This window comes from Rhinolophus sinicus, chromosome 3 (genome assembly GCF_057876585.1).
Source record: "Rhinolophus sinicus isolate RSI-liver-muscle chromosome 3, RSI-T2T, whole genome shotgun sequence".
Taxonomy (NCBI): Eukaryota; Metazoa; Chordata; class Mammalia; order Chiroptera; family Rhinolophidae; genus Rhinolophus; species Rhinolophus sinicus.
The window spans coordinates 121,218,585-121,245,695 of NC_142503.1; the positions used below are offsets into that span (position 1 = coordinate 121,218,585).

General features: G+C 34.8%; 1 protein-coding gene across 5 annotated transcripts in view; it reads right to left on the reverse strand.

Annotated features, from left to right (window-relative positions):
* NUBPL (NUBP iron-sulfur cluster assembly factor, mitochondrial) overlaps positions 1 to 27,111 on the reverse strand; it is a 196,931-nt gene that overhangs the window by 113,270 nt on the left and 56,550 nt on the right. For 4 of the 5 annotated variants that reach the window (XM_088796897.1, XM_088796895.1, XM_019754547.3 and 1 more), the window contains 2 exons: positions 7,993 to 8,032; positions 7,814 to 7,904 (listed from right to left, as the gene is read on the reverse strand). The exons of the other annotated variant lie outside the window; for it this stretch is intronic. In XM_088796897.1, coding sequence (XP_088653023.1) covers positions 7,814 to 7,904; positions 7,993 to 8,032 — 131 coding nt within the window. The remainder of the gene's footprint in view (positions 1 to 7,813; positions 7,905 to 7,992; positions 8,033 to 27,111) is intronic. 5 annotated transcript variants of the gene reach the window in all.

A 27,111-nucleotide genomic window follows, 5' to 3' on the forward strand; every position in this document is an offset into this window, starting at 1 on the left:
CAGATGCCCAAAACTGACAAGGGAGACATTCAGTAACTTCATCTATAGTTAATGCATAGTCTGTGAAACTTTTCCAGGCAAGGCAATAAATTTCTTTGGTATATTTAGATATGGATAACTTAATTATCTTAAGAATATCATTTAATAGTTTATCTTTTTGCCTAAGGGTTGGGAACTTCTGAAATTTAATATATCATACTACAAATGTGGATGGGGAAAGTAATTTATATTAGTTATATAATGTCAAAGGAAGAAAAACGGATAATTTCCTTAGAAATTGTTTAGACTATGACTAAAAGAAGGTCATTTGAAGTAATTTTCTCATGCCTCCATATATCTTAAGAGTCAGAAGATCGCTAGATCTAGTACCACTGCCAAGTAAGGATTTAAATACGATTCAGTTAAGAACAGATGCTTTACAACTCTAATATTTCAAGATAAACATTGAATTGTTCGACAGGTTACTTTAAGGTGACCTATCATGATAAGTGGTATAATAATAATTTTTTTGTGTAGAACACCGTTGGAAATCAAGTGAGTTATAGATTAGAAAATATGTTTTTGTTTATTTTGACTTTATACTGAAATAATACTGGAAATAAAATTTCATATATATTTTTCTACAACACATTGTCCAATCCTTAATAAACCTCTGTTACCTCAAACATCAAATATAGGAAAAAATCTGTTTGTTAATTATCCTGTTAAACACTGTGAAAAATACACCTATTACAGCTTCTTGTATAATCACTCGCCCTTGGAGAAAAGATGTATCCAACTCCTTTGGCTCTTCCCATGGTGGGTGCTTAGGAGGCTCAAAATTTTTTTTTTTACTTCATACAGGATTAAGACGAGTTTAGTCCATGCTCAAAAGCAAAATTCTTTAGGAAACCAAAGGCTGAGAACATTCCTTATTCAGAAGTGAAATTCCATTGTCAGGGAAATTGCTAATACCAACTATCAAGGGAAAATGTCTCATTCCTATTGCAGGATCAGCTAAAGTGAAACTGCTTCTTTAGTTGCTAGGAAACAACCAACTCATTATATGCCATTATCAGAAGCCTAGGGAAGAAAACTGGCATCTGCTTCACATTTGAGGATGCTGGAGATTGAACTAAAAGCACTGAAACCGCTGCCAAAATCCCTGGTCTCCAGGGTTTACACTGTGACCGCAGCAGGTGCTGACACCAGACTAGCCTTTGAAGTTTTCCTTTCTGTAGCTCTTTTTCTAATAACTGAAATTATATTTTTCCAATATCCCACATTTTCAGACTCAAAGATTCTAAGACAAGACTTCCTCATTTGAGTTAAACTAATTTTATCTACGGTGAACACAACTTAGGAAAAAGAAATACTACTCAGATATCTTAATAAATGACAGAAAAATTGAAAACTATTAGTTAATTCATTGAGCAAAATGTACTAGGTGTTTATGCATTTAATTAAAGTCAAAATGAAAAATAAAAGGAAACTTTCAATACTCAGGGGAATAAAAGAGAAGACATAGTGATAAATCCAGTACTCAAACTGACATTCTAGCATTCATCTGCCTAGTTTTCCTAATTGATCATAAAGTTTAACTTCCCTTTTTATGGTCTGGCATGCTTTTTTGCAGTGCATCACAAAATGCATTCATGAACATATACCATATTTATTTACTGATCTCTTCCCTTCCTTTTAGCAGATGAGGTTGGGAGGAGGTGGGGTGAAATTATGCAGATAAATTACTAGACATTGTCTAGTTGAAACCATGAGGATCCCTGTACTACTGCTTCTATGTCCAGAAAAATCAGTTGTTCTTTCAGAAGACGCTGCAGCTGTTGGTAAAAGAAGTTGACAAACCATCTTCCTTTACCAAATTGCAAAGAATAATTCTGGTAGGGCTCCCCCATCTTAATATAATTCTTTGTCCCACCTCCCACTCTAATGCTCACCTCGTTTCAATTACTCACATCTGCCACTCTTGACTAAATAAGGTTCCCCTGATATTTCTTCATACTTGTATTCTCAAACAACTCAGCTGCACTCCACAACCCCGCTTACCCTTCTCCCAATCTGAGTCTTATCCACCTTCCTCTGTGTCTTAGGAAACATCACTTCCACTTAGGCTTGCCAGATTTAGCAAATAGAGGACCCTCTCTCAGTTAAGTTTGAATACCAGATACACAACAAATAATTTTTTAGTGTGACTATGTCCCAAGCAATATTTGGAACATACCCAATACTGAAAAATTATTCACTGTGTACCTGATACTCAAACTTAATTAGGTATATTCTGTACTTTATCGGGCAACCTTATTACCACCCCACTGTGAGAACAGATACCTTGATACTTGACATTTATCTCACTTTAACAGAAACCTGCCTTTCCTCAGAAATATCTCATTTCCAAAGTTAATCTATTAAAAAATAAAAAATAAAAAAAAGCCTAACTTTTCTTCTCCTGTCCCTCCCACAGCTACTGAATTGCTTCTTCCCCGTCACAGGTAGTTTCCAATTATTTGATTCCTCCAGCCTCCGGATCCCTCCAGACCACATGTCTTCCTGGAAGTCAGGACTTGACTTCACTGTTCCCCTCATGAATGCCCTAGATATGCTTCTCCCTTTGGACTTTCTGTCATACCGATCCTGGCTCCAACAACACTTTTGCCCAGGTCGACTTTCAGGCTTCAAAGAGTTGCTAAAGAGTTGGCAAAACTAAAAACTCATGATATTTCGCATCCAGTAGGCCTTTGCTGCTACATAGGGATCCTATCGTTCATCTCTTTTTCTCTCTCTCTTTTTTTTTTTTAATTTCTTCTGAAAGCAGTTAAAAAGCACTGGCTCTGAACCATCAGACTCGTATGCCTAACCCTGATTTCAGAACCACTAGTATTAGTTAGCGTCGCCTGGGGGAATCTACTAAAAGTGAAAACTCCTTGGCCCTCCCTTGAACCTACTGAAGGAAAATCTTCAAATGGGGGAGTGAAACCGGGAGGCTATACACCTAAATTGTCAACTAGCTCCCCAGATAATTTTTATGAATACTGAAATTTGTGAACGAAATTTTCTCTATTGAGTCAATTTCTTCCACTGAGAAGATCTACAAAATAATAACTTATTAACTCTTTTTAGTTACAGGTATGATGGAGTTCCCTCATCTGCTCTTCTTTCCATTCTACTCACCAAACTTGGAACTACACACTTATTTTCCAAAAATAACTCATTAAATTTTTAAGCCCATTCCCTTTTGCCTCGTTCGTAATATTCCTCTTTCGATAATCCTCTCATTTTCTAGAATCTTCAGTCCCTCTTTATTGTGTCCTATACTTTGGAAAAGGTATGACTATTATCCCTTTTGGAAAACAACTGAAAAGGGCCTTCATTTGATACCATTTCTCCTTATGCTTCCATCCTCTTTTCCTTCTCCCCACCCCTTCAACCCCCATGCATGGCCTATTTTATCTAATAAGCAGAATATACCTCTACCTCCATTGTCTTGCTATAAATCCATTCTTAAACCCCTATAATCTGACTTTTTTCATTCACTGTACTATTAAAGGACCACAAATGGCCACCTAACACCTATTATCTCCTGGCCCTTTTTCAGTCCTCATTCTCACCGAGCAATCATTCTTAAAACTCTGCAAACCAATGGTTGCCAAACTTGTCTACACACTAGAATCAGTTGAAGGGCTCCAAAATGCAACTCAGAAGCTTACTGAACTTTTTTTGTTCAAGAGTTTTCATAGAGCTTAATCTGCAGCCCACCCCCACTTCCCCTTTCTAGAGGTCAGTGGGCGGGACTGAAAGTTCTAACCCTCTAAACACTTGGTCTTTCTGGTGAACAGCCCCATCCTGAGTCTATCCGGAGCCCCACCCTAAGTCACCTCACTAGCATAAACTCAGGTGTGCTCAAAAAGGTGCAACACTCCTATTGCTCAGGAAATTCCAAGGGTTTTAGGAGCTTTGTGTCACGACCCAAGAACAAAGAATGAATATATTTCCTATTACACCACAACTATAAAAAAAATATAAACCTTGACCCTTATCTCACTTCACACACAAAAAATTAATTCAAGATGTATAAGCAAAACTATAAAGCTTTGAGAGAAAAATACATGAGAATATCTTTACAACCTTGGGGTAGACAGGCAAAGATTTCTTAGGGAGAACACAAGAAGCACTAAGCATTAAAAAAATTTTTTTTGATAAATTGGATTTCATGAACATTTAAAACTTCAGCTCATCAAAAGGCAAGCCACAAACTGGGAGAAATATTCCCAGTATATATATCTGACAATGAACTCATAGCAAGAATATATTAAAACTCTTGCAAATCAAATTACAAGAAGAAAAATGAACCGATAAAAAAATGAGTAAAAGACTTGACAGACATCGCACAAAAGAAGATACAGCAATAACTAATATGCACGTGAAAAGGGGCTCAACATCACTGACTATCAGGGAAGCATAAATTAAAACCATAAGAAGATACCATTTTATACCCACTAGTGAAGAGAGGATACTGACAACACCAAATGTTGACAAAGATGTGAAACAATGGAACTCTTATGAACACTTGTACAAGTATTTAAAGCAGCATTATACATAATAGCCAAAAACTGGAGACAAACCAAATGTATACCAACAGAAGAACAGACGAACAAGATTTGGTTATGGTTATGCAATGGAATACTACACAGCAATAAAAAAAGGACTCAACTAATGACATATGCAACAACAAGGGTGACTTTCAAAAGCATTAGGTTAAGAAAACGATACAAAAGGTTAGATCCTGTAGGGTTCCATTTATAGAAAGTATTAAGAACATGCAAAACTCACTTATGGTGATAGAAATCACAACACTGATGAACTATATGGGTGGGGGATTGAATAAAAAGGAGACCAAAGAAAGTTTTTAGGGGGGACAGAAATGTTCTCTATCTTGATTGGGGTGTGGTTACATAAGTATGTACATTTATCAAACATCACTGGACTATACATAGAGGATTGTGCATCCCATTGTATGTATAAATTTGACTTAATAAAATATTGTAAGGGAGAGGAAAAAAATACTTTAAACCAGACTTCTAATTCAACATGACAGACAAACCACAAGTATGTATTTCCTCTTCCCAAAATATAACTGGGAAAGGACATGAAAGGAACTTCTAGAACATTGGTATTTTATTTATCTTGCCCTGAATGATGATAACATAGGTGTTTTCACTTTGGGATACTCCACCTATCTGTACACTTATGATTCACACACTCTTGGGTATACACGTTATACTCAATTGTTTTTTAATCTGCCAATGAATCAGGTACCCTGATAATCCACTACTATGCAGAGCGTTTATCCAGCTACTAAATTGTCACAAAGAATGTTAAACTTACCAAACGCTGGTCTGCTTTCTAAAGCAAAACAAAACACTCCTTAATTAGCAGCTCAGATGATCAGAATGGTCACAGCGTAGACGGAAAATACCAGCTTTTTAGCTCCCATTAAAATGTGCAGATGACAAAAGTGACCTTACAAAAGATTGTAAGGTAGAGACGCATTCTAACATCAAACACGTGCCCTAGAGGTCACTCTACGTATCCTCTAAGAATCTCAATAAAATAAGTTATGGATCCATTTTCTTACCCCATCTTTCATGCTGTTATTTTATAGTATGTTTGCTAAAAATGTATCTTCAGCACTTCCCAGAGTAAACTGTGACTTTTATACAATTTATGTGTCAGAGAGCCAAATCTCCAAACCTCCACTAGGTCTTCTGGCAGACTATCAAATTTACTAACTATTTTTAAGCTGAGCATTTGATAAACGTTGAGAAGAGCATTGAATAAAATCAGATGACTAAAGTGTTGAGACCATGGCAAATTCGGAAATAAAAAATGGTATCATGCCAACAATTAACACAATTATTCTACATTCGCTGACATATTCAGCAGTAGATAAAAGAGGCTGGGTTATGGCGGGACATTGAGAATGTGGAATTGAGATTCTGCCCCTTTTTTCTTCCCCAACACCCCAAAAAACGAAAAAATAATATTCTCTGGTTCCTTCAGAGTATTGATCCTTTCACCTCTGGTCTCAAAACATTTCTTCATTTATAAAAGCAGGTACTAAATATAAGTTTGAGCTTCAGGCACAATTTATTGGAGCATAATTAATTTGAACTATCAGGTTTGACCTCACTGATTCTGTGGGAGACTCCCTTTACCCCTCTCCTGAGGGCACATGCACACATGCTCTCTCTCTTCCACCCTCAAGGGCTCATGTGCAGAGATGCTACTGTAACCTTGGAATATGAGATTTAAAAGGGTCCTTGAGATTTTTAAAAGGATACTTGGGGGCCAGAAAGAGAGAACTTTCGCACATCTTACTGGGAACGGGCTATGGAGCTATGGGGATCCTGCACCGCTGAGCTGGGAGCACAACACTTGGCCTGGATCTGTCTCTTATCACTGACTTGAGTCTCTAAGCCTCTGATCACTGGGGAAAGAGGAAGTATTTCTACCTTCTAGGGGCCATCCATAAAAGCTTGGGAGGAATTCTGAATCGTTTCCTGTTGAGAATTATAACACTAACAGAGGACGGGGGACATTCGTATTTGAAATATTCTCACAACAAAATCAGAATTCTCCTTTGGGTGTTTCCAAATTTCTACTGACTCTAATTTTAACTATAAACTGAATAAACATTGGTTTAGAATTTCCTTTAAAAAAAACCAACAACAAACAAAACAGGCTAAGTGAATCCACACTAATCAAGGTCAAAAAGGAATTGGTAGGAAAAGGGTGTTGCTGGGAGTATAACTGAATTAAACAACTGTAGGATCTGAGTGTAAAAGAAAAGGAGATGCAGCCAAGAGACTTAATGCACTGAGAAAATAGGAGGATTGTGGGACCAGAGATTGAAGAGCACATTTATCAGAACTCAAGCAGCAGAAGGAAGACAAGATGTTAAATAAAAGAGCTTCAGATTTCAAGACATATTTCATTTACTCACTTTCTCAACTAGAAATATATATATACACACACACACACACACACACACACACACACACACACACACAGAAATATCTATGATTGCTATTGTCAACCTATATCATGGTACCTGACCCAAAGTAAAATTTGAATAAGTAAGATGTAATTAATGTAACTTGATGGAGAAAATCCAAATTACTTATAATATTTACCTAGAATATAATTAACTGTAAATTCACAGCTACTTAAGAAAAAATAAAATTTATTCCTCTGAATAACATATAGCCCATCTGATATTTTTAGCTTATCCAATCAACTATTCTCTTCCTTAAGGATAAATTAAACTTGATTGGACAGATATTATATCCACAAATATACAGCCATATGTACTCAGACTAAAACAAAATTTTATTTTGTTCTGAAGTGATTTTAAATCACAAGCACTATAGTTTATATATATTTTTTCTACATCTGAATAATTTCTACACTGCCCTTATAACTCACATTGGCCAAAATGAGATTAACTATAAATCTAAAGAAGGCATATTACTTATAAAATAGATTTCCTCATCTTACCGCAGACTGACTCAACAGAGCAACAGAACAATATAAAATAAAACATTAGGATTTTTAATACTCATAAGCAATGGGAAAGATTAAATCATGTAACAATGATATCTGGTCTTGGCGCCACGTAACTCATTATACATTTAGTCTATCCACTGGATTCTTTTGCAAAATATCTCAACCTAAATGCAAATTTTAACAGCTCTCCCATCAAGAATGCATTAACTACAGTATGCCAATAACAAAATGGTACTTAATGCAACGTTCTTACCTGCCTCAACAGTTTCTCAATGGCGGACATTACCATAAGTCCTCTCCAGACGACTGGTGCCGTCTCTTCAACTAGAAAGCCCATGGACATACTGCAACAATAAACCAAAAATACAACTAATTTACATAAATTAATCAATATTATTCTGAAAAGTAACATAAAGTAAAAGATATGCTCACCAAGCAATACCATAATTCAAAAGAGGCCTCATTAGGTTGCCTGAAATAAGAAGAAACAAAATCTCTTAAAAGAATGTCATTATACATAAACATACTGACTTGTTTTGTCAAAGACTGTCAGATTAAAAATGCAAATAGCTACTCAACTGCTGCTCTTTTGAATTCCAACTAATTCACCTCAATTTGCAATAGTTTAAATATTATAGAACTAATACTTCAATAGATGCAACATCTAAAAATAGTTGGGATATTGTTTTATTAACAAACAATTCTTCTACCATTTACCAACATGCTTCTAAAAAATAGCTCCAATAAGTAATTTTTCCACCAACTTTATTCATATAATTATACAAACTACATGTTTATCCAGTATGTGTATACATGTATTTTGCACTCACACACACACACACAAACATATCTAAGCAATTATCCTTATTCCTTTTTATTTTTTTCTTTACTTGATGAATTTGCAAAGTATACAAATCCAAAAAAAGTGGAAAAATTCTATTTTGTACCTCAACATAATAAAAGCCATACACAAAAAGCCCATAGTAAACATCACACCCAACGGTAAAAGATTGAAAGTTTTTCCTCTAAGATCAGGAACAGTACAAAAATGCCTACTTTTGCCACTTCCATTCAACATAGTACTGAAAGTTATAGCCTGAGCAACCAGGCAAGAAAAATAAATAAATAGCATCCAACTTGGAAAGAAAGAAGTAAAGTTTTCTCTGTCTGTAGATGATATGATCTTATATATACTAGAAAACCTTGAAGATTCCACCAAAAAAAACCAACACTGTTAAAGCTAATAAATGAATTCAGCAGAGTAGCCAGATACAAAGACAACATACAAAAATCAGTTGCATTTCTATACACTAACAATGAACAATCTGAAATGGAAATTATGAAAACAATTCCATCTATAACAGCATCAGAAAGAATCAAATACTTAGGAATTAATCAAAGAAGTGAAAGATTTATACAACGAAAAATTTAAAACATTACTTATAGAAATTAGACATAAATAAAAGGAAACACATCTCATGTTCATTGACTAGAAGACTTAGTAATGTTACAATGTCAATACTACCTAAAGCAATCTACATATTCAGTGCAATCCCTATCAAAATCCCAATGAAATTTATTTCAGAAATAGAAAAATCCATCCTAAAATTCATATGGAAAATCTAGCTATCTCACAAATAGGCAAATCAATTTTGAAAAAGAAGAACAAAGCTGGAGGACTCACACTTCCTGATTTCAAAACATACTACAAAACTACAGTAATCAAAACAGTGTGGTACTGGTGTTAAGGCAGACATATAGACCAATGAAATAGAGAGCTCAGATAAACCCTCACATATACATTCAAACAATTTTTCATGGGGAGTGGGGGAAATATCATTCAGTGGGTAAAGGACAGTCTTTTCAACAAACGGTGCTGGGAAAACTGCAAAATCCACATGCAAAATACTGAAATTGGACCCTTACCTAACACCAAATACAAAATTAACTCAAAATGGATAAAAGACCCAAATGTAAGAGCTAAACCTATACAACTCTTAGAAAAAAACATGGCAAAAGTTTCATGCGATTGGGACTGGCAATGATTTCTTGGATATGATATCAAAAGCACAGGCAACAAAAGAAACAACAGACAAATTGGACTTTATGAAATTTTTTAAATGTCATACATTGAAAGACAATATCAACAGAATAAAAAGGCAAGCCACAGAATGGGAGAAAAAATTTGCTAGTCATATATCTTACAAGAATAGAGAACTCCTAAAACTCGGCAAACAAAAGAACCCAGTTCAAAATGGGCAAAGGACCTGAATAGACATTTCTCCAAAGATAGATAGATAGATCACAATGGAACATTATTTATCCATAAAAAATAACAAGGAAATCCTATCACTTTCAACATCGATGAACCTTGAATTCATTAGGCTAAATGAAATGAGACAAAGACAAGCATTGTATGACCTCACGTATATGTGGAATCTAGGGAAGAAAAAAAATACTCAGAAAAAGAGATCACACTTGTGTTTACCAGGGGTTGGAGAGTAGGGAGGAAAAACTGCAGGAAGTTGGTCACAAGGCACAAATTTCCAGTTATAAGATAAATAAGTAGGAGGGGTGTAATGTCTAACATGATGACTATATAACTAAGAGCTATGATATATAGGAAAGTGGTTAAGGGAGTATATCCTAAGAGTCCTCGTCACAAGGAGAAATTTTGTTTCCTTTTCTCATTTATTCTTTTTTTTTTATTGTATCTATATGAGAATATAAATGTTAGCTGAACCTATGGTGGAAATCATTCCACAATATATGTCTCAAACCATCATGCTGTACGCCTTAAATTTATACAGTGACGTATGTCAATTATTTCCCAATAAAACTGGGGAAAACATTTTTTTTAAATCTACTTTAAATCTGAGACAAGAAACTGCATTAGTCTCAAGAGAAAACAATCTACTGCTTATGCTCAAGTGCAAAACAAATACACTACACAGTCAACAAAAGGTTACTATACAATATAGTTTCTTTTACCAAACGTTCTGTGCAGCCACATCCCCACTCATTCTTCTTACCATATCCTACTTCACCAGAACAAAGGACGGTAGAGGTCCTTATGCAACTTGGACTAGTATTGAGCTAAAAGTTTAAACAAAAACCATAAAAACCTATCATGATTATGTATTCAGATTTCATCATATGTTCTTCAGGTTCTTTCTTTCCTTTAAAGAGACAGAAATTGGAAATTGTAAAATATATAGGCCTGGTTCTAATAAGAAATCCATTGCTGAACTCTATTCACCAGATCCCTACTCAAAGAAACCCATGGTCCTTCATTAAAAGATTAGTTAAAAAGTATACATTTTTATATTTCAAGTTAAAATAAAATGTTTAAGAGAGTGTGTGTGTGTGTGTGTGTGTGTGTGTGTAGTTTTTTATGGTTTCCTTCTTTAATTTCTGACTAAACTAACAAGCTCAATCTCCCTCATACCTAATTTGACAACAATATTTTTCCACATAACTTTGTCAGTTCTTTCCAAAAGCATGCAACTTAAATTTTCAAAGTAATAATTTTTCTCCATTGTACCCTGCACAATTTTCTACTTTCTATTTTCTTCAATTACATATGTATACAGATTAGAGTCAAATTGTACTATAAAATTGTTACTAAAAGTCAATAATCCCCCATCCCTCTCCCATTTCTTACTCCCCAGAGCCCGCAACTCTTCAACTCAACTGCTTTCACTTCTTATTCTGATTTAATCTTAGGCTTACAGAAAGCTGCAAAAATAGTAGAGTTCTCGTATGCCCTTCACCTCGCTTTCCCTAATGCTAACATCTTACATAACCATAGTACAGTTATCACAACCAGGAAATTAACATTGATACAATTAATCTATGAACCTTATTCAAAGTTTGGCAGATTTTAGTTAATTCATAAAATATTATAGGTTGAGCTCTTTTTCACAAGCACAGCCACACTTTTCATGCACTCATTCTCTAACGTAATTATATTACAATTTTTATTTGATAGGCATGTAAATGTTATTAATGGCTGAGCAATACAGCAAACAATATGATTATTTCTCCTTTGTCTCCCTGATAGGTGGTAGGAAGATCTTTGTTGGGCATGTGTTGTGTGTTTTCTTGAATTTTTAGGTATTTAATAGTAATCTGTTTCTAATCTTCCAGTTGTGTAATTATCAAATACATTAATCAAATGCACTAGGCATTTAAGTTCATCATCTTAAACAAGCTTCTGCTGGACCCTTGATAGTGTTGTTTTGAATAACAGAAGTTCTTACTTTTTATGTAATCAAATTAATCCAATTGTTTCCTTTACAAGTTTATCATTTTGGGGTCTTGTTTAAGAAAGCCTTCCCTAGTATACTGTCATTGAGATATTGTCTTCTAAATACTTTATAATGTTGTATTTCACATTTCAGTCTTTAAACCATTTGGAATTAATTTCTAAATATAGTGTAAGGATCCATTTTCTTAATTTTCATGTGGATAATAAATTGTTGCACCATCAACAATCTGCAATGTCACCTCTGTCATAAATCAGGTTTCCATATACGTATGTGTAAGTCTGTTTCTGAGCTCTCTATTCAGTTCCACTAGTATTATCTGTCTATTCAAAACAGGGCATGTAGTACTGTAGCCATATAATAAGTCCTTCTATCTAGCAGAAGAGGTCCCCCATCTGGTTCTCTATCTTAAGGAATGTCTTACCTATTCATGGCCCTTTGCTCATCTTCATAAATTGTAAATTCAACTTGGTCACTTTCCACAAACAGAATTTTGATTGAATTTGCAGACTATTAGGAGAATTGACATCTTTATAAAATTCAGTCTTTCCTATCCATGAACATCATTTGTTTCTCCATTTATTGACACCTTTAACATCTTTCCACAAAGTTTTTGAAGCTATTTGTATCTTTATCAAAATTGCATCTTTTAACTATTTCTGGTATGTAGAAATTTAATTTTCTCATATATTAATCTTATATCTAGCCACCCTATTAAATTCCCTGACTCATTTTAATAATTTGTCTAATTTTTTTTAAATTTTCTATGTAAATAATGATATTTTCTGCAAATAATGACAGTTTGATTCTTTTATTCAACTTTTATTCATTCTTTTATTCATGAGTGTAAGTATGTTTTTGGATTTATTTTGCATGCTAGGGGTGCCTGTATGATGTTAAATAAAAGTTGTGATGCCAAGCCTCCTTGCCTTGTTCCTAATTTTAAATGCAAGGCTTTTAACCTTTCATCATTGAGTATGATTCTTGCTATATTTTTGTAACAGATACAGTACATCAGGTTAAATAAAATTCCCTTTAGTCCTAGTTTGAGAAGACTTGTGATCAAAAATGGTTGTTGAGTTTTATAGAATGCTTTTTCAGATTCTTTCTGAATTACTATATACTTTTTCTCCTTTAATCTACTAAATTGGTGAGTTACATTAACAAATTTTTTGTAGTGTTTAACCAAATTTGCTTCCCTGGATTAAACTCAGTTTAATCACAATATAGTTGTTTTATTACAATGCTGGACTTGGTTTGCTAATATTTGCTTAAGATTTTTTACATATATTAATTAGAGGGACTGACCTGTAATTTTCCCTTTTCATGTCATTCTTCTAAGTTTTACTTGCCTTGTAAACAAAGTTGAGAGGTATTATGTATTTTTCTATTCCATGCATTAGTTTGCATAAGATTGTAATTATTGGTTTCTTGAGTGTTGGCTTGCTATTTTTGTGGTAAGAAGGTTTGTAATTACTGATTTTATTTCTTTACTAGGTATGGAATAACCTAGATTTTCTATTCTTCCTAAATCTGTTTTGGTGATTCTTTACCTTGAGAACTACTTTTGCTATAAAGTCTATTTTTTCTGATATTAACATGACTAAACCCATTTTCATGTTGCATGATTTATCTTTTCCAATCCTTTAAACTTTGTATATTTTTGTGTTTTAGGTATATCTCTTTAACCTATCTGAATTTTGCTTCTGTTTTATTTTGTTTTTGTTTTCTCCTGTCTAACAATATTATTGTTTTAATAGGAGAGTTGTATTATATTTATATTTCTTATATCTTTGGATACATATCTACTATTTTGTCTTTCTCTTTGCCTCACTTTTTTTTTGGTAGTCTTATTTTTTTATTGACATTCTTCTCATTACATTTTTCCTTAGAATAGAAATCATACAGTCCATTTCTATTGTTATAATGACTACCCAGTAATTTAAACAAACATATTTAAAGTGGAAAGCGGATCAATACTTCTACCTTCTTTCCCTATGAATTCTTCAAATCCACTCACTTTCTCTCCCAGGTCAATTCATATGCTATTATTGTCCTGAATTTTAGTTCTCTCTTGGAAAATTCTAAGCCATTATCTCCTTAAGTATTGCCTCTGCCACATTTTCTCCATTGACTCCTTCTAGAACTCTCATTAGATCTATGTTGGACCTTCTCACGCTATCCTCCATGTCCCTCAAACTTTCACTTTTTTTCCAACTCTTCTTTATGTACTACATTCCAGGTATTTTCTTTTCATCTACATTCCAGTTAACTAACTTCCTCTTTAGTTGCATCTAATCTTTTATTTTATCTGTCCATTTATTTCCACTCTACCCAGAGCCAAGGATAAGACCAGAACATATCCACAGTAACTACCAATGTAAGGAAGATTTATTTCATTGCTGACTTATCAAGGAGGTCATCTTTTGGGTGTCCCAGCTTTTATATGGTGATGCTCCACTGAATCTTTCTCCTTCCTTAGGCACCAGACTTTGTCTCCATTCCTTCATACATAGCCCTATAAAATATAGGCCCTAAGCCACCAAGGATCAGCAGGTAATACCTGGGTAAACGTCAATTCTAGTGCACACCTACACCAATTAGCTCACACATTCTTGTGATTTCGAAATTCTGAGAAATCCCCTTCCTTCCTCCTATCTCAGGTGTGTATTGAAAAGTAATTTTTGTTAATATTTTATGTAATACTTTAGGTATGCTAGTACAGTAAGTTTTTCTGAACATCTAGTCTGCCACGCTGCCAGAATTAGACGTGGAAAGCTGCTGATTTTTTATACAGTGATCTTATATTTTTATACAGTTATCTTCCAGAATTCTCACTATTTTTCAAATAGTCTTTTGATTATTTCTTTTGAATTTTCTAGGTAGACAAACATATGACATGGAATCAATAACAATTTTGTCTTTTACTTTCCACTGTTACTAACCCTTACTTCTTGTGCTTGGTTTAGAGCATCGGCTAAAACCTACAGTAGCACTCGTTGTTTTCAATGTAACATGGAAAAGATTACACTAAAATAAACTAGGAGAATATGGGTATCATCGATTCACTTATTAATCCATATGAAACAGATGATCCAAGTAGTTTGACTCTGTTCAAAACATGGCTTGAAGTTCAAACTGGAAGCAAAAATTGAAAGTGTTATGGATTGAATGTCATGACCCCCCAAAAGTAATATGTTGAAATCCTAACCTCCAGTGTGATGGTTTTAAAAGGTGAAGTCTACAGGAATGAGGGTAGAGCTCTCACAAAGGGAATTAGTGTTCTTATAGACTCCAGAGAGTTATCTTGCCCTTTCTGCCATGAGAGGACATCATGAGAAGTTGGCCACCTATGAAACAGGAATCAGGTCCCCACCATATATCGAATCTGCCAGCAGCTAGATCTTGGACTTCCCAGCCTCCAGAACTGTGGTAAATACGTTTGTGGTTTAAGGTACCCAGTCGATGCTACTTTGTTATAACAGCCTAAACACCTTCAGACAGTGAAACAGTCGACAGTTTTTTCACAAAACTAAAAATCAAAATCTCTAACACTGTAAAGGAGCAATCTTTGTTAAATCTCAATCCAGAGAAAATTTGTGCTTTAAATATTTCCTGTAGTTTAATGAATAATAAATTAACTCAGCAATGTGAGCTGATTCATCACACCATGTTAAATGTGTTTCTTCAGAATTTAACAGGGAAAAATGTACACTGAAACTCCTAAACATGTACAGCATATACATTACAAAGAAAGTTAGGGGCCAGCCCGGTGGCTCAAGCGGTTGAAGCTCCATGCTCATAACGCCGAAGGCTGCCAGTTGGATTCCCATATGAGCCAGTGGGCTCTCAACCACAAGGTTGCCGGCTGGATTCCTCGACTCCCACAAGCGATGGTGGGCTGTGCCCCCTGCAACTAAGATTGAACACGGCACCTTGAGCTGAGCTGCCGCTGAGCTCCCGGATGGCTCAGTTGGTTGGAGCACATCTTCTCAACCACAAGGTTGCCGGTTTGACTCCCACAAGGGATGGTGGGTTGCACCCCCTGCAACTAACAAGAGCAACTGGACCTGGAGCTGAGCTGCGCCCTCCACAATCAAGATTGAAAGGACAACAACTTGACTTGGAAAAAGTCCTGGAAGTACACACTGTTCCCCAATAAAATCCTGTTCCCCTTCCCCAATAAAATAAGTAAATAAAAATAATAAATAAAAAGAAAGTTAAAGGCACATTCTTCATTATCTTCCATGTATCAGTAAACAAAATTAATACTGCTTAAAAACCTTTTACTTTAAATAATAAAATTACCAGAATTGAATATTGGCATAGACTGAAGCCACACTTTTAAATTAATAGGGAAAGCCTGAATCACAACTCATGATTACAGGCACAAATTAGTTTATTTTCCCTAGAATTTTATTTTTTTTAAAATGGATACAGTAATTGCTCCATATAAACTTAACGGAAAAACTAACAAAGTACTACAGGTTGAAAGTTTACATAGAAACTTTGGAATCCACTGTACTGCGAGCAACAGCTTTTTTAAGAGACCAGAAGCTATCATGGCACAGATCATTATTTCCTACCTCCTTGTATCCTCACGATAGTTACTGCACTGAAGCACAAAAGATTCTTATTGTAAGTCAAACCATTTCAATTGCCACAATGCCACTCACAGGATGAATGACACTCTGCTGCATCCTCCTCACTCTATTACAACAAAGATCGATCATTCCTAACAGGTGTGAATTTTATTCATGAATTGTATGTCGCCAGTGGATTTCAAACAGATTTTGAAACTACTTTTATATTATAAATTAATTATCAAGCTAGACTAGACAGTTGACCCTGTCAAACTGAAAAGCCAGGTAAAAAGGAAATAGGCATAAGAAAGGCTCCTTTAAACCTTTCTATTAAAGCTGACATCATTATATAGTCTAAGGATAACTGATCTAGAATCAGATCTTCTTTCTGTAGCCATCCCATTGTTCCTGAATCAGCTAAGTAGTAGACATTCCCATTTACCTGGTATTTGCAATAAGCCTGAAAAAAATCTCTATAACTTCTACTCTGTTCCTTGGCTCTAAAACTAAAAGAAGAGTTTTAAATATAATCAAACATCAAGGTTCAGGAATATATGTCTAAAAAAAAAGAAAGGTAAATTAACATCATATAACTAAAGACACTAAATCCATTTTTTAAAAATAAGGCTAGAGAGTACAGTCAAGAATATAGTCTCATTTCATAAATTTTAAGAAATATTTAAATATGGAGTAAAAAAACAAAGCAGTTTTATAAAAACTAGCCTTTCTCCACATACTGAGAAGACACTCAAAAGTACAAGAACCTTAAAAAGTAGGAAAGGGTAGCCAGTGCAAATTTTACAGTTTCTCTTTCTCACCATCCACTCTCATATTCCTTCTTTTCTTTCTGAAACCCAAGATCCTTTCTTATGAGAAATCAGATGCAAGAAAGGAGTTACATCCACTATTGTTCTTTCAGGTGAACTTTAAGTGGCTGGGTGAGACAACGTAGTTCCACCAATTAATAGCACCCAGAAAAGGTTTAGAATACCCTACTTGTTTACTTAAAAGAAAAGAAGGATTTAGAGAGAAGGTAAGTAAAGATGGGAGAATAAAATGGGTCAAAACTCAAGTACCAATCTAGACAGCCAAAGACAATATCATAATTCTGTATCTAAAAGTGGAAAGGAGGGGGATGGAGAATATTAGAGAGAGCAGAAAGTAAGATCATAAAGAAACTTCTTCAGTATTTTTACAATTGTACACTTATCGTTCTTAATATTAAAATTTCATTTTACCTTCACGTACTCTCCCTTTTTGTACCAGCTTGGAATCCTACTACACCATCCCAGGCACTCACCCATCTCAGAACTGAAAACCATTCAGGCTTATCTTTGTTAAAATCCAATCTCTTTATCCAATCATCTATCGAAGGACACTTTGGTTGTTTCCATGTCTTGGCCACCGAAAATAAAGCTGCAATGAACATTGGAGCACATGTATTTTTACGGATAAATGCTTTCAGATTATTTGGGTAGATACCCAGGGGAGGGATTGCTGAGTCATATGGTAATTCTATTCTTAATTTTTTGAGGAACCTCCACACTGCCTTCCATAGCAGCTGCACCAATCTGCAATCCCACCAACAGCGTATGAGGGTTCCTTTTTCTCCACAGCCTCTTCAACACTTCTTATTTGTCTTGTTGATGATAGCCATTCTGACTGGGGTGACGTGATATCTCATTGTAGTTTTTATTTGCTTTTCTCTGATGATTAATGATGTTGAACATTTTTTCATATGTCTATTGGACATTTGTATGTCTTCTGTGGAGAAATGTCTATTCAGGTCCTCTGTCCATTTTTTAATTGGATAGCTTGTTTTTCTGCTGTTATTGAGTTGTATGAGTTCCTTATACATTTTGGCTATTAGCCCCTCTTCGGAGGTGTTGCTTGCAAAAAGGGGCAGGGGGGTTGGTAATGAGGTAAAGGGGATCAAATATATGGTGATGGAAAGAGAACTGACTATGGGTGGTGAACACACAATGTGATATATATAGATGAGGTACTACAGAAATGTACACCTGAAATCTATGTAACTTTACAATTGTCACCCCAATAAACTTTTTTTAAAAATAATAAAATAAAATAAATAAAAAAAATTTTAAAATCCAATCTCTTTCCCAATGCAAAACTGCCACTTTCTTTTCCAACCGATCCTTTCCCCAATCAAGACTCTCACTCTCATGTGGGTGGTTCCCATTAGGAAAAGACCTGATACAAGTAAACCACATTGAGAACTTAAGCTTTGGAGAGGATATAAGTATTTTTTAAATGGAAACTGCTCACTAACATATAAATGGGAGGATGTATAAGAGATATTTTGGAGCAAGGGTGATAGCTCAGATTCTTACATACTCTAGGACTAACATTTTCTTCATTTAATCATTCAGAAAATATTTACTGAGTAACTAAAAGTAGAGTTACACTTGGCATCTTACTTCTGAATACTTGCCAATTTACAATGTAGAGATTAACAGGAAAAAATGAAAGGAAGGCTAGAAAAAAATAGGCATAATAGGATTTTAGGTAAAGATGATAAATACTTGCTTTACATACCGTTACTCCAACAACCCACATGCCACCACTCAGGGCCCCCAGCCCACCTTATACCTGCTTTAGCATCACTAATTGATCACTAACTGATCACATTCTTTCCTGCTGAAACAAAGTATGGACTCATAATTTTTTAAACATTATGTTCCAGGTAACCAGCTGTTATTTAAGATGAAAATTATGTGTCATCGGAGTTAAAAGCATCTGGGAAGGAAAAATTTTAAAGAAGACAGAAGGAACCACTATACTCAGTCTAGAAGAGCAAAAAAAGTAGCAGTTGCAGTATGTGTCATGCAGCACTGCACGGATACTTTACAAATTTTCTATTTCATTCAATCCTTACAGCAATCCTCCATTTTACAACTGAGGCTATCCCTGGACTCTTCTCTGCTCTCTGCTTATCTAAATTCCCTAATTCCAAACCATCTCTCCATAGTCATGCCTTCTTCTAATCGCCTCTAGCATATGACAATAAATGTGTGATTATTTATCTCTCTATGCCTCTATCCTGCCTCCCCAACTACATACCATAGATTTCCCTTGCTTAGTATAGCTGGTGCTCTAAAACATATGTTTATGTAATGGCCAAAACAATTTTGTAAATAGCTAAATAGTCAAAAGTAAATAGATATTAAAAGAAATCTGCACACCCTACATTTGGTCATCCAGGCATTTTTAGTGCAGTATAATATTATTTATTATAAGCAATTAGCCACTTACCAGCTGTGGCCTTGGGCAAGCTGTCTTCATAGGACACAAGAAGTCTTCATATGTCATATTTCATATGAAGTAGTTGAAAATCAGAAAACTCAGTTAATCTGGCCAAAGTAAAGCAGCTAGTAACAAAAGCAGTAAGGATTTGAATCTAGGTCTGTTTCATCCTTAGTCCCATATCCTTTCCACATACATACCCAAAGAAGGAGGAGATAGCAGGTCATGCCAACATACATGAGGTCAGAAGATAACACACAGTTAAAAGCTTAGCACACATAGGAGCAGATTTTCCTCCTATTGTTTGATGACGCCCAGACAAGTTGCCTGAAATGATATAACAGTGCTCTGATATACCAAGTTATTCTGTAATTAATGTGAATCATCTTTTAAGTCCATGGAAAGGTCTTCGCTAGGGTTACTAACTGTAAAACTGCAGTTGACTATTTTGGGTTATTCTGATATATCTTTGAACTAAATTTCTATAATCCCCAATTTTTGCTTATATGGTGACATTTCCGGCCTTCATATCAACTTTATATGACATATAAGACTGGTTTTCTTCTATTTGTCCACCTGGCTTCTAAAAATCTCAAACTCAGTTTTAAGCAGAAAGAATAAGGTGCAAGTGCACGAGATTCAGGAGCTGGGATCTGAAACATACGCGTAATACGTACCCATCATACAGTGACCAAAAAAACAGCATTTAGTGGCAAGTTAGCAAAACAAAAGTGACATACTGCAAGGAGAAAAAGATATCACAGCCATATGACAAGGGCTTAGCACCAAACTGCACTTCTTACAGTAACTAAAACGCCTGTTAATGTGTCTGTTGTGGAGCAACAAAAAAAGTCTCAACATACAAAATATTATGACAAAATTATGACTGCCAGCATTAAAAGACCCAGTGAAGACCATAAACAGAATATAAGAGAGAAAATAAACAGACGTACAGCCAAAGACAAAACACTGCCTTCAGTGTGGCCTTCGCGCCAGTGTGGTAAAAAGAATTACACAAACTCAATTTGTTTTAAGAGGAAAGGTAAAGATACAAAGCGTAAAACCCATTTTAAGAAGACTACTGAATATATTGATCCAACATAAAAAATGCTATAATAAAAAGATACAGCTGTGGAATAATAAACATAAATTATAATAAAAACATAAAAACTATAAAAGTAAAGATTTACAAATACTCAGGGGCCAGCTCCTTTCCATAACACTTTGTATATACAATAAAAGCCTTACTACATTACCCATTCAGTTTACTAGAGGTTTGGGGGCTTATATGAATAGCCCATATATCTATCAGAGTATATAGATAAAAAATAAGAGGAAAGGAGTAATAAAAACAAAGCCACTGATCTGTGACCACACCATAAATTGGAGACTGTCCAGAAGGGTAATGAAACTTTGCAACGTTAGAAAGTTTTGTGATTTTGGTTACAAGGCTACCATTAAAGCATTTCTAGAATATTAACTAATTTAAAATTTTGATTCTTTGCCATTCAACATTTTAGGCAATTAACTTGTATGATAACTGTAACCCTAAGAAATACTAAATATAAATTACAATAAAATGAATTTTATTTTAAAGGATGAATGGACACTCACTGCTTATGGGAATTCTTTCCATTCATTTACTCAGTCAATGCATTTACTGAGCACCTACTATATGACAAGCCCAAGGTTTGGAACTAGGGACACAACAGTAAAGAAAATAAGCCACAGTATCTTCCCTCATAAAACATAAAGTCTACGGGGGAGACACACACTAACTACACAGTCACTAGATAAATGTAAACTTGCAACCAAAACAAGTCCTACAAAGAAGAGTACAGCATTTCCCCTCGTCACAGAGGTCTTTGGTACAAAGAAAAACTTCATTCTTCAAAGAATAACCCCACTAACTTGATAGTTTTATAAAGTTTGATTTTTATACAGTACTGCTGTCTTTAAAATCAAGGCACAGATATTGAAGATATTATTACTGAAGCGGGAAAACAATGCCATCATTTCTCTAAAGAAAAGGAAACTTTAAATGGGTATGACTCAATACCTGAAATAGATCCTCAAAAATATAACTCATGTTGTAAAACTCCTAAAAAGAAAACGCAGGCAATGAACTCTTTGACATTGCTCTTAGTGATATTTTTTTGGATGTATCTCCTTCAGCAATGGAAACAAAAGAAAGACTAAATAAATGGGACATCAAACTAAAAAGTTTCTGCACAGCAAAGGAAACCATCAACAAAATGAAAAGACAACCTACTGAGTGGGAGAAGATATTTGCCAATGATAAGGGGTTAATATCCAAAATGTATAAAGAACTCATACAACTTAACACCAAAAAACAAACAATCTAATTAAAAAATGGGCAGGAGACCTGAATAGACATTTCTCCAAAGAGGATATACAGCTGGTCAACAGACATATGAAATGATGTTGATGGTCACTAATCATCAGAGAAATGCAAATAAAAACCACAATGAGATATCACTTCACACCTGTCAAAATGGCCATCATCAATTAATCAACAAACAAGCGTTGGAGAAAATGTGGAGAAAAGGAAACCCTCATACACTGTTGGTGGGATTGCAAATTGGTGAGGCCACTATGGAAAACAGTATGGAGGTAGCTCAAAAAATGAAAAACAGAATTACCCTCTGACCCAGCAATTCCACTTCTGGGTATTTATCTAAAGAAATCCAAACCACTAATTCGAAAAGATACATGCATCCTTATGTTCATTGCAGCATTATTTACAATGGCCAAGATATGGAAGCAACCTAAGTGTCCATCAAAAGACAAATGGATAAAGACGATGTGGTACATATATATACACTGGAATACTACTTGGCCATAAAAAAGAATGAAATCTTACCATTTGTGACAACATGGATAGACCTAGAGGATATTATGCTAAATGAAATAAATCGGACATAGAAAGACAAACATCATACAATCTGTTATATGTGGAACCTAAAAAACAAAATAAACAAACAAAACAGAAACAGACTCACATAAAGAGAACAAACCGATGGTTGCCAGATGTGAGGGAGGTTGAAGGACTGGGTAAAAAAGGTGAAGGAATTAAGAAATACAAATTGGCAGTTATAAAATAGAGAGATGTAAAGTGCAACATAGGGTACACAGTCAATAATATTGTAAAAACTATGTATAGTGCCAGGTGGGTAGTAGACTTTCCTGAGGGATCAATTCATAAATTACATAAATGTCTAACCACTACGCTGTACATCTGAAACCTAGTATAATACTGAATGTCAACTGCTATTGAAAAATAAAAAGTTTTTTTAATGTCACATGCTAAAAAAGCTAAGTTAAAATTTTAGAGAAATTCGGCTTTTAAAGCAAATACCCAAAGATCTGGAATAGTATAGAATTTGAACAGTTTTTAAACATAGGCATTTTTATCTCTAGCCTTCAAAGTATCCAATGGACATTAAGTATGAAGACAGTATTTTGCAATGAAAGCCATTCCCATAAAAAGCTTAATTAGGTTTATCTTTACACACATTTGCAATTACTTGGACTTACACCAATGTCAACTATTAATAGTTCATATCTTAAAGACTTCCTCTGTATACATGGCTAACATTTTTGAGGACACTGTCACTACTGAAAAAAAAAATCTTTAATTAGAATCTCCTAACAGCAAAGAGCTAAACTTGTCAAAGTCTAATGAAAGATATTATGCAAATATTAAAAGAGTATATTTACTCCTCCTGACAACATAAAATATACACTCAAAAGATAAAAAAAATAATAATAATGTCTGTAGTCTCAACTCCGTGTGCACAGCATCTGATCTCATATGTTTACTTTCTGGAATGTCAACTTACGGGGGACTTTATTATGCAAAAATGATTACTTACAGTTACTTGTGTTTCATATTTAATTAATTAAAATAGTATGCTTTTAAACTTTTTATAAGCTATGTTCATGTCATAAATCTTGTTATTTTGTATATAATTTATAAATTTAGTATAAAAATTAAACAAGTACTTCCTTTATTCATGTTCAATTAACTCATTACAGATTAAATTCCCCTAAACAATTTTCTCCAATTATAAAGGTAGTTAAATTAAGTTGCCTGAAACGTTTAAAACTACATTTACAAATCAAATAAGTCTGATTCTCTCAAAACTTCCAAAGGCCTCACAGGGTAGCCTACAAAATACTAAAATCATTCTAAATACCTAAGCAATTCTTCTAAATGTAATGAACCAAACTAATAAATGGAATAAATCCAATTATCTTGAATGCTCTACCACTGTTTATAAACGTAACCAAATTATTTTACATCTTTCAAATTGCAATCCTCTTACCTGTAGTATCACAGGAAACTAGGAAAAACCTTGGTTCCTGGAGGCTTTATGGAAAAAAACTGTCATTCCAACCTGAATGGATGGCCTCCAAACTCTTATGTAAAAGAAAAATAAGCTATCTTGTTTAAGCTACTATTGTGTTGGGTTTTCTTTCACTCATAACCAAACATAACTCTAGTTAATACATCATATATGTTTAATATCCATTAAACATTTCAAATTAAAATCACAAAGCTAACATGTCAGATTCTTTAATGTGTTTGAGTTTCTTAAATGTTTCAAACACCTTTAAAAAAGAATACATATAGTACCACAATGATTATAAAACTTCTTTTCTACACTTACTACTAAAAAGTTAATACTAATAGTTTTTATTTGTTTCCTAACTAAAAGTAGTACGTTTACCAAGACAGGGTCACAGAACATAGGTACTTCTTTCAGGAGGGTTTTACCTGGCTAGCATGTTAAATGGTTGGTTGGTTGGTTGGTTGGTTGGTTGGTTGGTTGGTTTTTTGTAGTGTAGAACTATGATTTTTCAAGTCCATGACTTTTCTTGCAACCCAATATATCACACAGTCCTTCAATTTTTTAAGTAATCTCTTAACACAATATTTAAGCCTGCTTTAAATTAGTGATACTCTGTACATTACTGAGGATCCAACTAATCTCTTTACTGAGTGATTGGATTCTGCTTTCTTATGTTACCTGGCTCAGTGCCACAATGCTACATTCATTTTATTGATAAGGAAGATACAACAGACAAATTAGTTTGTAGTTTATTGTTGTTGCTTTTACAAAATGATAACCAACAATAGGCATGATATAAATTATGGCTATAAACAGAACCCTACATGCCCTCCAATATTTATTAATTACTTGAGTTTCATTGCTGGCTATGTATACAGCTTTATGTACCATAAAAGGTTAAAGGCAATCTTCCCAAAGGGTGAGCGCATATTTTAGTAAGGCCAAGAAACAGTCGGCATTTCAACAGCTAGCAATAAATTAGATAGTAAAAACAGAACATAAATGTCACCAGAGTCAACATGCCAAAACTGTGAGGGTTTTTGAAAATTAGTATGTTTAAATGAAGTTGCGATGTGTAAATTCAAGTACCTCACAGTGACTGCAGTCTGTCTAGTCCTTGGAGCTGAGGAACTTAGGTTTAAGCAGGAAAAAAATCACAGACAAGCAATAGGAAAATAAGAGATTAAGAAAATGTGATGAATCCAGGTGTTGTTTCCTTACAGACTTCCATAACTATGGGACTAAGGTAAGCATAAGCAAAAAGAAGTAAAGAAGTATAAAGAACTGATTCTGTCACTCTTCCTCTTTCACTGTATTGTTCACCCATTTTGCATTGGCTGATTAAAAGCGCATACACTACATCACTTCAGACTATGCCTAGAAATAATGTTCTAGTCTGGGCAACCTCATTTATTTGGGATCTGACAAAGTGTGGACAGAATAACATCCAAATCTACAGAAAATTATATTATAAGAATTTATTAGAGTTTATTTAAGCCAAACAGAGGATACACCTAGAAGCGAGATCTCAACAGACTGAGGAAAATGCTTCCTAGAATGACAGATTGTACTTTCTTTTATGCATTTGGACTTAAGGAGGGAAGGTTACATGAAAGGAGAGAGAGCAAGGTGGGGATTGAATGCCAGGACAGTTAACAATATTATATGATCCATTGAGGGTTGTTACTCTTCCGAGGAGTCTGAAAAGAGGCATCTCAAAGGCGTGTTAACCTAGATGCACAGAAACAATGGACAGAGCTGGCTTAAAGCAAAAATAAACCTTTTACTAAAGAAACTACATGCCTGGAGCTTGACTACCCACCATGATGTGTCTAATTAGGAATTTATGATCAGATCACCCAGTGACGTTACTTTCGGTTAGATTTATTATGGTGCCCCTTTTTTGTCCACGAAAGTGACCCATGGTCAGGAAAACAACCAGCATACTCAAAATTACGTTATGTGAGAAAAAGCTGAAGGATGGAAGTTGTTTTAGCTAAGAAAAAACTTCACTGTCGTCATGGTATACAAATATTTCACAGGTTATCAAAGGAAAAAGAATTAGATTCAGTGGTTCTCGTGAGACAGAACTACTAAAAACATGTGAAAGCATAAGAAAGGAGATTTTTGTTCAAAATAATAGCAATAAATAGAGCTATCATGAAACAGCAAAATCTCCCTCACTGTGGGTGTTTAGGCAGAAGCCAGATCATCACTTACCACACATTTGTGGATTCCACAACTTTGTAATTCCACAAACTGAGTTTCATACACAGCCAAAGATGAAGAGCAGCAGCCACTTTCCCCAATGCACCAAATTCATTGATAATTACCAGACTGAGATCATTAAATGTCCTCAGTCTATTTATAACTAGGAATGCCTCGCTTCCACCAAGGTTCTTCTTAATGATTTACAGAAAGACTGAAATAAACCTATTACCCATCCATGTCTATTAATAAGTTAAAAATAGAAGAGGCATGTAACATACAGCTCACATATAAGTACAGATTACATATAAATAATTGCCACAATTATGCTTCAGAGGTGACTAAACCACTTTGCTATACATCAATATTTTCTCCTCTTTTCCTCTGGGTAATTGTCTTATGCACATATACGTTGTGGGTTATGGAGTATCTGGAGTATTATCCCAGGCAAACTTTGCTAATTTTTTATATTACCCTCCTTATCTATAATAGAGACCTGCTGATTAATTGAATCAAGTGTAGATAATCTAACATTATTTCTCCTCCTTGCTTTCAGCAATTCCTCAGTGCACATATGGAACACTACTTAGGAGTGACCGTGTACACACAGAAAGGCAAGAAGATGACAATCTAGAAGCTAGATTTCCTCTCATCGCAAATCCTAGGTTTGTGACTTGAAACACCTGCTTCTGAAGGAGCGGGGCCAGGTATACTATAACCCAGCTCCCTGCCTTTGCTGATTATCTGCCATTTGCTCCTCCAGCTCACCCTGTCCACTGACTGCAGAGGAGAAAGAGGAAGGAGAGGGAGGTCAGGGGATTTAATGTCCCTTCTTTCTCTCTGTGGGAAGGT